Below are 10,922 nucleotides of genomic sequence, written 5' to 3' on the forward strand. Positions count from 1 at the left end.
ATACTTACATGTTGATTTGTAGAATTAAATAAATTATAGATGATGTTGTACGCTAGCATGAGTTTAAATATATAAATATTGCTTTTATCTGTAGTGATTGGTCCACGTGTCCTCTCTCACATGGCAGATAAATCTGGAGAACACCAAAAGGGGAAAAAATGATACCAAGAGTTGAGCAGTTGTGCGTCGAGTGCGAAGGAAAAACAGGGTTGTGGCAGCTCCAATCCTCCCTTGCAGATGAAAGGATAATCTAAAAGGATCGATTAGGCAATTAGCAAATGCCTCTTCAATGGAGCCAATGGTGGCCACCTGCTCTACATGTATACGTTCGCTGTGTGTCTAGGAGTACGAGGGAAGAGCATGGCTGTGGCAGCTCCAGTCCTCTCACGCAGAGGAAGGATAATCTGGAAGTATCTATATATCAGGGGAAGGAGCAAATGCCTCTGTCAATGGAGCTCACTTGCTCTACATGTACATGTTCAAAGAGAGTATTCTATAGTACATTTGCAAAAAATGTTAGAGTGCATATACAACTAGTCATATTCATATATATCTCTATAAGTATTTTCGAAATATTGAGCTGCATATCTTAAATAAAAAAAAACTATTTTACCTCTTCGAACCAATTCAATGGACACTACTAAAAAAATCTATCATGAGTTAATAACTTAATTGTAATTAAAAAAACAAAGGAATAACTAATGGCATGGATGGAAAAAGGGAGAAAATTTGATGATTTTCTTAACAATATGATCTATTACGTTAAACTGGAACTCAAAAAATTCCATTCAACTAAGATTTTTTAAAACTTTTATAAACAATGTGCTAATTAATAACACAAAAATAGTATATACGGGCTATAAATCATGCGCGCCAACTGGCGCGCATGATTTTCTAGTTTTAGTGGAAATGGGGCCTATAAGAGAAGAAAATATTGTTTTTTTTTGTTGTGTTCAACTTATGAAAAGTATTATTAGGCGATTGGAAATTGGAATGACAGTTAGTATGACTTACGGATGTTTTTTTCAATAATATAATGAATTATTATATTCACTATTGCAACAAAAAAATATTTATGAGGGCCTCTTATCTTTATTTCACCCAAGGGCTTCCAAGAAGTTAGGACTGGCCCTGAATAAAACCTTCATTGGAATGAATGGATGAATTTTCAGTGTTTGTTTTGTGAGAATCGAACTAATTTCGATGATGATCCTGTGAAATCTTAAACTATTTTCTCACTAATTACTTCAGTCTGTGTTTAGTTCACATCAAAATTAGAAGTTTGGTTGAAATTAGAACGATGTGACGAAAAAGTTGAAAGTTTGTATGTGTAGAAAAGTTTTGATGTGATGAAAAAATTAGAAGTTTGAAGAAAAACCTTGTAACTAAACACGGCCTCAATCTTCGTAAAATTTCTCCGAAATTCGTCAAGTCCAAAGGCTGCATGCCTTGCTGAATTCTGTCCACACAACAAACGCTGGTCTCGTGTCATCTCCACATCGCCGGAGAAGAAGACGATGATGACGTCGACGACGATGGCGAGGCCCACGACGTTGCTGGCGTGCTGCAAGCTCTACATCTCCGAGAGCCGCAACGACGCCGCCCTGCGCGCCATCGAGCAGGCGGCGCGCGGCGGCGGCGGCGGCGCCGTCGTCGTCAACCGCTTCACCGACGACGCCTACAACCGGGTGGGCTACACGCTCGTCGCGCCGCTCACCCCCTCGCCGGCGCCGCCGCCGCTCCGGCACGCCGTGCTCGGCATGGTCAGGGCGGCGCTGGAGGCCATCGACTTCGGCGCCCACGCCGGCACGCACCCGCGCCTCGGCGCCGTCGACCACATCTGCTTCCACCCCCTCGCCCATGCCTCCCTCCGCCACGTCGCCGACCTCGCCGGAGCCGTGGCCGCCGACATCGGAGACGAGCTCCAAGGTTGGTGCTGCTCTCCACTCCTCTTCTCCTCAATTTTCACTTCAAGAAACAATCTAATGGCGAGCTCGCCGCTGCCGAGGCCGCAGTGCCGACGTTTCTGTACGGCGCGGCGCACCGGGAGGGGAGGACGCTGGCCTCCATCAGGAGGCAGCTCGGCTACTTCAAGCCCAACTCCTCCGGCGACCAATGGCGGGGAGCGCCGGAGACGGACGCCCTGCCCGTCGCCCCTGACGCCGGGCCGGAGAGGCCGCCGAGATCCAAGGGCGTGGTGGTCGTCGGCGCCACCGGCTGGGTCGACAACTACAACGTGCCCGTCCACACCGGCGACGTGGAGGCGGCGAGGCGGATCGCCCGCGCCGTCAGCGAGCGCGGCGGCGGGCTCCCGTCCGTGCAGGCGATGGGGCTCGCGCACGGCGGCGGCGTCGTGGAGGTCGCCTGCAACCTGCTCGACCCGGCGAGGGTCGGGGCCGAGCAGGTGCAGGGCATGGTGGAGCGGCTCGCCGCCGGCGAGGGCCTCTCCGTCGGCAAGGGATATTTCACTGATTTTTCCCAGGATAAAATCGTCGACTTATACTTCAGATCAGCAGCCAACACTGAGGGTTAACTGCAGCGCGAATGAAAAGTAAATCTTTACAGAAATAAATTTGATATGATTTCACAGAAACAAGCTCTCAACCAGTGGATCACTGATGAGTTCTAAGTTCCAACTCAAGAAATGCAATCACATTATCATGCGTAAAATTTACCAAAAAAACAGAACAAACGAATTGATTCAACTTAAACTTCGGTCTCTGCTATATATATAGAGATTACATCTCAACTGCTGGCCAGTTGATTGAACTAATCATTTGCATATCTTGGGCTACTTAACTCCTGACTGATTAAGCTAAACCTTTAGTTTGTACCGTGATGGCCACTTGATTGAAGCGGCTAGCTATCTCTCTAGCTAGGCTCAGTGAAGATTTTGCGAGGGAAGCTGAGATTTTAGAAGAAACTGAGAGTATGTCTAAATTTTCAGTGAAATTCCACGTTTCTCACCATTAGAGTTAAGTGAGTTTTTTAAAGAAAATTGTTACTATTTCCACTAGCAAGGTATATGAGACAATATATCGTTTTCCAAGTGTTGTCACTAGTTACCAATTGTTTCTTACACTTACCATCTCATAAACCCACTAACCTCGCGTTATTAGTTACCCATATATAAAGAAAAATAAGCGATTTAAGCAGATAAACTCCATTGCTTAGCTCTTAACATTATAGCACTCCCTCTCTCTCTCTCTCTCTTTTTATAATAGTTGTATAATAATATGAAAGGGAAGAAGTGTTATTCGAGTTCTCACTTTTTCTTTTTTCTTTTTACTTCAATTCAGCAGACTGATTTTTTTTATGACACATGATGTATGGTATCTCGTTGGCGTATCTCAGTGAAAACTATCATGATGGAGAGGATTAGAAAAGTCAGAATATCATTGGTAGTATAAAAAAACACATGGAGGCAACTGGAAAAGGCACAAACAAATCTAACCAGACTTAGTTTGGACTAATCAGCTCAGGTCACAGGGAGCTAAATGCTTAGGCTTGAACAACAACTACAGTAATCCTCCTGTCCACTTGTGAAACACAGGTAGAGGAGATGTAGATCCAGAAAAGGCATTCTTCTTCAACTAAGGCTGTGTTTAGATTCAAAGTTTGGGTCTAAACTTCAGTCCTTTTCCATCACATCAACCTGTCATACATACACAACTTTTCAGTCACATCATTTCCAATTTCAATCAAAATCCAAACTTTGCGCCGAACTAAACACAGCCTAACCTCAAATTAAACAATCACAATGAACTGATCCCCAGAAACATTTCGATATCCAGAGTCTTCTTGTGCATTCATAGAAGAAAATATTCAGACTTTTTGCAGATCTGAACCAGCCTTTGTCAGATTGGGAAAATAGCTGTTTTTGTTGTTGCAAGGATAGATTCTTACATACATACCATGGTTGGTGGTGTCATGTAGAAGTAGTTAGTTTCAGAACTTGTTGGCCGGTTGTTGCCTACCCTGTTTGTCACTGACCTGGTTAGATATCTCTGAAAAGAATGAAAAAAAAAGTATTAGCTTTGACAAACGCACACACCCATCCAATAGAAAACACCATTCGTGCAAGTACAATCCTGTGGTTTGTCATTCTGTAAATCAACAAGAACATGAGCAGCAATTTTTCAACGAACACACAAAAGATTTGCGTGAATAAGAGCAACAAAACCATGCCAATAAACCATTCTTGACACTTGACAGGATACAGTGACACTGTGTTGTTGCACATGGTAATGGCAATCAGCTATTGAGCTCACCAAGCACTAGCATCCATGACACTATGACAGTATGACATCTTGCAGTTTGCAACAGGTGTCCACCTTCCATCTCAAGCAAGCACCTTTCAACCACCTCCCCTCTCTTCCTCCCTTCTCCACACGATCTGAATTGCACAACAGTGAACGAATCTGAACTATCTGACCGAGGAGACAGCAAATTTCAGTTCTTGATCGGTGATTGATTCAGTGATTATTCCCAAATTTCCAGTAGCTGGCAAAGGGGAGGAGAAGTCAGCGGCCATGCTGCTGCGTACCATGAAGCTCCCGCTCCCCGCCATGGCCGCCGTCGTGGCGCTCTGCGCCGCCTCCTACCTCCTCGCCGTGTGGACGCACCCTGCCCCGCCGCTCCCCGCCTCCTCCCTCGCCGCCGTCCCGTGCAACACGCGGCAGCCACCGGCGCCCGCGGCCTCGAAGAACGACACCGCCCTCGACTTCTCGATCCACCACGGCGCGTCCGAGGAGGACGCGGCCGAGGCGGGGGCGCCGCCGTTGCGCCGCGTCCCGGCGTGCGACGCGGGGTACTCGGAGCACACCCCGTGCGAGGGGCAGCGGTGGTCGCTGCGCCAGCCGCGGCGGCGGTTCGCGTACAGGGAGAGGCACTGCCCCCCGCCGGCGGAGCGGCGGCGGTGCCTCGTCCCGGCGCCGCGGGGCTACCGCGCGCCGCTCCGGTGGCCGCGGAGCCGCGACGCGGCGTGGTACGCGAACGCGCCGCACGAGGAGCTGGTGGCGGAGAAGGGCGTGCAGAACTGGATCAGGCGGGACGGCGACGTGCTCCGCTTCCCCGGCGGCGGGACCATGTTCCCGCACGGCGCCGACCGGTACATCGACGACATCGCCGCGGCGGCCGGCATCACGCTGGGCAGCGGCGGCGCGGTCAGGACGGCGCTGGACACCGGCTGCGGGGTTAGTTACTTTTACCTCGTTTACTTCTCAGATTAACCTGGTGATGATAGTCACTGACTGGTGGGCCCAGTCCCGAGTGGAGTTTTTCCTCGTTGGTTGACTGGTGGTCAACGTAATCTCGACCGCACATCTCTGATCTGACGGCTAGTGGTAGAGTTTGACTGGTTGAGGTTGATATTTTACAATCGAGTCCCTAATTTTTTTTCCAACATTTGTTTGCAATTCAATCCCTATGAAATTCGGGCTGCTATCAATATTTCTCCACCACAGTTGTGTTGTTTTCATGTTTTTTTTTACTGTTTCTTGATCATCAGCGCGTAGATCAGTGTACACTTTTTGGAGCTTGTGTTGTGTACCAGCGAGTTAAACACCCATGATTGTGTTTCCTAGTGCTGGTTTGTTTGTAGTGAAAAATTTCCTGATGTAGCGAGTTAAACACCCTTGTTTTTTTCTATCGTATTTTTGCCAAAATGTAGGGGAAAAAACCCTTTTTTTTTAGCCCTGCGAAAAAAGTATAGTTTTTTTTTCTACTGGGTAAATGCCTGTGGATCTCCATATAGTCATCTGTGATTAACACCTTCACCAGTTATCCTTGCCTTATCTGTTTGTTAATTGTTGGATTAAAAATGCCACTAGGATAGTTGAATGTTCACAACTAGTACTAGACATAGAGTACATGGATGCTTCGAGGACAGACAGCAAAATTAGATATATTTGGATCAGCTTCTGGATGTGGATCAAAGCTGGTTTTATGTTAACTAAGTACCCTCTCCATGTGTAGAGTCGGTGTGAGAAATTGAAAAAAGAAACAATGGATTAATTGATGTAAGGTCTGAATCGGTGATTGATATCTAGTTTGGTAGGAGAGTTCGATAGAAGTGTGCACATGGAATTGTGTACTGATGAGAGCTTATTTGGATAAGAAAATACTAATCATAGTCCAACTAACCAGACGGCAGATAGCTTTATCTGAACTCAACTGTGCATATTTGGATCTGGTTGCTCGTACTCCCTCCGTTCTTTAAAAAAAATAATCAAAAATCAAGTTTTTAAGTTAGAAATTGGTTTTCTTTCAGGACGAAGAGCTTACCTTACTAATTGATCATTCTTGCTACCTTTGTGTTCACTGTAAAGATGGTACAAGATGTCTGATGCGACATATATATCCAGCTATCAACACTATTGAACAAAATGTCCAAGACATGATTTTCTTCCCCCTTGTTGTTGGCTTGTGTTTCTTGGCTAACTTCAACCGGAGTACGACGAGTTTAACACTAGTATCGTTTACCCTTCGGCCTGTAATTTAATCATCATAAATAAAACGATGGTTGTATAAAACGCGTCAAATAAGATTTCTAGTAAACAAAGTTTTTTCATCAGACAAATCATCCTTACTCGGGAAACACTCATGCATGAGTCAAGCTGTTGGCTATGACAATTGATGAGAAATGCCCAGGGTCTTCCGACTAGCTCCACAGGGTGGTGGGCTAGATGACTTGGGTTTGGAGCTTCACCTCTCCTAATTATTTGATATTAGGTCATTTCCTAATATCCATGTCTTTTTTGCTATGACAATTGACAAATCAATCTGATGCTAATGTGCACTGTCTACTACTCTGAACTCTGAAGTGTGAACGAACCACATGTGCAGGTCGCGAGCTGGGGAGCGTACCTGCTGTCGCGCGACGTGCTGACGATGTCGTTCGCGCCCAAGGACACGCACGAGGCGCAGGTGCTCTTCGCCCTGGAGCGCGGTGTCCCGGCCATGCTCGGCATCATGGCCACCAAGCGCCTTCCTTACCCGGCTCGCGCCTTCGACATGGCGCACTGCTCCCGCTGCCTCATCCCCTGGAGCAAGTACAGTACGTGCTTTGTAACTCCACCACCTCAAATTTCACCCCTGCAAAATCAAACTTGTGCTTAATTTGATTTGGAAGCCACCAAGTTGACAGGCTTTTTCGAAGTTAAGGACGAGATTCGGTCAAACTTTTGAAATTCCAACCATCCATGGATAATACCTCAAATGCTTATTTTAAAAACGAAAGAAGAAAAAGTACTAAAGTAGTATCATTGTATCATACTTATTATAATAAAGAACTAGCATGGTGGCCCGCGCAGATTGCGCGGCTAGCATCATTATATTTTCTCTCATATAATAGCATATATGTTTTCTCATTATATTATTCAAATATATTAAAATGACAACATAATTTTAAATTTTGCAATAACTTTACAAAACTACTAATGTGTAATATTCATATTATATTTTATATATGTTTAGTTATTAATTATTTTTAATATCAAATTTTAGTTATTTGTAAATTAATTATATATATATATATATATATATTCCTATATGGACTCTAAACTCGTCTTTTAATATTTCTTTTTTTAATTCTGAATTTTCCGTAAATTGTATTTCTATATAGACTCTACGCTCTTCTTCCAATATTATTTATTTTTATTTCTGAATTTTTATTATTTCTAATTGTATTTCTATGTGGACTCTAAACTCATCTTTCAATATTCTTTAATTTTTAGTTTTGAATTTCAGTTACTTCTAGATTGTATTTCTATATTGACCTTAAACTCTTCTTCCCATGTTTTTCTTAATTTCGAATTTTAGTTATTTGCAAATTGTATTTTTATACAAACTCTAAACTTTACTTTTAATTTTATTATGTTTATTCCAAATTTTAGTTAGTTTAAAATTCCTATATGGACTCTATACTCTACTTCTAATATTCCTTTTTTTAATTCCGAATTTCTTTTTTTTCTTAATTGTATTTCTATATGGACTCTATACTCTACTTCTAATATTCCTTATTTTTAATTCCAAATTTATATTATTTCCTAATTGTATTCCTATATGGACTCTATACTATACTTTTAATATTCCTTATTTTTAATTCCGAATTTCTGTTATTTACTCTATACTATACTTTTAATATTCCTTATTTTTAATTCCGAATTTCTGTTATTTCCTAATTGTATTTCTATATGGACTCTATACTCTACTTTTAATATTCCTTATTTTTAATTCCGAATTTCAATTATTTCCTAATTGTATTTCTATATGGACTCTAGTCTCCTCTTCTAATATTCCTTATTTTTTAATTCCGAATTTCAGTTATTTCCTAATTCCTTATTTTTTAATTCCGAATTTCAGTTATTTCCTAATTGTATTTCTATATGGACTCTAGTCTCCTCTTCTAATATTCCTTATTTTTTAATTCCGAATTTTAGGTATTTCTAAATTATATTTCTATATGGACTCTGTTTTTTTTTCTCCGATTAATGTGAGAATTTCTAGGCCATGAGAGCGAACGTAGAAATTCTATTCCTTTAATAATATAATAGATTTTTGGTCGGGAATTTCGAAGTTTGATTAAATCTTGTTCTAAACATCGAATATTTATGATCGGAGGGGTAGCTTTGATTGATCATGGCAATATCAACAATGGTTGTTGCATTTCAGACGGGCTCTACATGATTGAGGTGGACCGGGTTCTCCGGCCCGGCGGGTACTGGGTCCTGTCAGGGCCACCGGTGAACTGGGAGAGACATTTCAAGGGGTGGAAGAGGACGCCGGAGGACTTGAGCTCCGAGCAATCGGCCATTGAGGCCATTGCCAAGAGCCTTTGCTGGACCAAGGTGCAGCAGATGGGTGACATTGCTGTTTGGCAGAAACCAATCAACCATGTCAGCTGCAAGGCTAGCAGAAATGAGCTTGGTGGTCTTGGTTTCTGCAATTCCAACCAAGATCCTGATGCTGGCTGGTATGCATGTTTATCACCTGAAAATGATCCAAACATGATTCCATGCGAATGAAAATTTAAGATTTGATTTGATTAACAATATGTAGTTTTACACATTATACCTTAAATCTGTAGTTTCGTGGTAAACTCGGCATTAAATCTGTAGTTTTTTTATACTCCGTCGTAAATATGTAGTTTTACAATAGTTTGGTCAAAATATCAGTAGTTTTACGAAAAATACTCAAAAACATTTATAAACTCTTAAAAAAATGTTGGCTTCGTTTCTGAAAGTTCTTGAAAAATGATTTCAAGGTATGTGAACATGGAAGAGTGCATCACTCCCCTACCGGAGGTGTCCGGGCCCGGAGACGTCGCCGGAGGGGAGGTCAAGAGATGGCTGGAGAGGCTTACATCGCCGCCGCCGAGGATCGCCGGCGGCAGCCTTGGAAGCAGCGTCACGGTGGACACCTTTATCAAGGATTCTGAGATGTGGAGGAGACGAGTCGATCGCTACAAGGGCGTCAGCGGCGGGCTGGCCGAGAAAGGCCGGTACCGGAATCTGCTGGACATGAACGCCGGCCTCGGCGGCTTCGCGGCGGCGCTCGTCGACGATCCTGTCTGGGTGATGAACGTCGTGCCGACGGCCGCCGTTGCCAACACGCTCGGCGTGATCTACGAGCGAGGGCTCATCGGAACGTACCAAGATTGGTAAGCTGAAAATTCTTCTGACCAAAATATGTTCAGTGTCGTTGCTAATGCAAAATCTTCAGAAAACAATTGCAGACCAGCATATGTGCACTGCTTTCTTCTTCAGTGTATTCATTGCTGCAAAATCTTCAAAAAAAAATAAAATTGCAGACTATCATATATGCACAGGCGTGTAAGCGGATTGACCCGCGAACTCACTTATAAGCTAATTAAGTGGATCGACCGACTGGTTACCCACTTATTTGGCGAATAAGTGAGTTGGTGGGTCAGCCCACTTACACTCCAGCACTGCTTTCTTCGTCAGTGTATTTGTTGCTGCAAAATGTTCCAAAATTTACAGGTTTATTGGTCTTTAATTAGTATGTGAAAATTTTGCAGGTGTGAGGCGATGTCAACTTATCCTAGGACGTATGATCTGATCCATGCGTACTCCCTGTTCACAACGTACAAAGACAGGTACTGGATTTTGCTTCTGTTTCTTGTGCTCAACTTTGCAGTTGCTCCAGCCATGAAGCTAGCTGAATCTATTGCTGTTCTCTGCATGTCATCAGATGTGAAATGGAGGACATTTTGCTGGAGATGGACCGTGTGCTGAGGCCAGAAGGCACGGTAATATTCAGAGACGATGTTGATGTCCTGGTGAAGATCAAGAACATCGCAGACGGGATGAGATGGGAGAGCAGGATCGTTGATCATGAGGATGGGCCGATGCAGAGGGAGAAGATCCTTGTGTCTGTCAAGTCTTACTGGACAGCCTAAGGGTTCGCAAAAATGGCATTCATCATGCTGATGATCATTTTGAGCTATAGATTGGAACATTGGAGGCAGATTTATAGAAACAGATAGTTTCAGTTGTCCCCCCTCTTCTAGTACAGATAGTTTCAGTTTTCTCCTGTCTTCTTTCCATATATAGGTTCTTTATTTTCTTAAAATTCTCTCATATTGTTTTAGTTTTATCCTTTCCATTTCATGCCATATGGAGTAGCTTTTTTTTATTTACATTTTCGTTTTCTCCTTTCTCTTTCCTTCCATATATGTCTTTTCTTATTATTTTATCTGTCAATTTATCTGATGTAAACGGATATTAAAGAAATAGGCACCATTTTTGTTAAGGTGTGAACAGTCACTGGATTTCGGATTAACATGATACGGAGTATACATTTATTACGTTCAGCTTCTTTACGGTTTAGAATGCGGTTAACCAGAATTGACTTTCATCTGGTAAAATTAAACATGCCGCTAAACAAGGGACCATAACAAA

General features: G+C 43.1%; 2 protein-coding genes and 1 long non-coding RNA gene across 4 annotated transcripts; 2 read left to right on the plus strand and 1 right to left on the minus strand.

Moving 5' to 3' along the window:
* Positions 1 to 1,517: 1,517 nt before the first annotated feature.
* Positions 1,518 to 2,786, plus strand: LOC127775448 (uncharacterized). Its single transcript, XM_052301693.1, has 2 exons — positions 1,518 to 1,929; positions 2,016 to 2,786. The coding sequence occupies exons 1-2, from the start codon at positions 1,518 to 1,520 to the stop codon at positions 2,531 to 2,533; spliced, it is 930 nt and encodes a 309-aa protein (XP_052157653.1). The 3' UTR covers positions 2,534 to 2,786.
* A 529-nt stretch (positions 2,787 to 3,315) lies between these two features.
* On the minus strand, positions 3,316 to 4,407 carry LOC127775449 (uncharacterized). 2 transcript variants are annotated; one of them, XR_008017979.1, is made up of 4 exons: positions 4,272 to 4,407; positions 3,915 to 4,007; positions 3,742 to 3,842; positions 3,316 to 3,655 (listed from the first exon to the last, which is right to left on the minus strand). It is a non-coding gene; the product is annotated as an uncharacterized LOC127775449 (long non-coding RNA). The 2 variants fall into 2 exon arrangements; XR_008017980.1 differs by having other exon boundaries at positions 3,324 to 3,655; positions 3,742 to 3,797.
* LOC127775444 (probable methyltransferase PMT15) lies at positions 4,228 to 10,809 on the plus strand. The gene is made up of 6 exons (XM_052301690.1): positions 4,228 to 5,195; positions 6,847 to 7,057; positions 8,674 to 8,974; positions 9,266 to 9,661; positions 10,040 to 10,117; positions 10,213 to 10,809. Exons 1-6 carry the CDS (start codon positions 4,533 to 4,535, stop codon positions 10,418 to 10,420), a joined length of 1,857 nt encoding a protein of 618 aa, XP_052157650.1. The 5' UTR covers positions 4,228 to 4,532; the 3' UTR covers positions 10,421 to 10,809.
* Positions 10,810 to 10,922: the final 113 nt, after the last annotated feature.

This window comes from Oryza glaberrima, chromosome 6 (genome assembly GCF_000147395.1).
Source record: "Oryza glaberrima chromosome 6, OglaRS2, whole genome shotgun sequence".
NCBI lineage: Eukaryota > Viridiplantae > Streptophyta > Magnoliopsida > Poales > Poaceae > Oryza > Oryza glaberrima.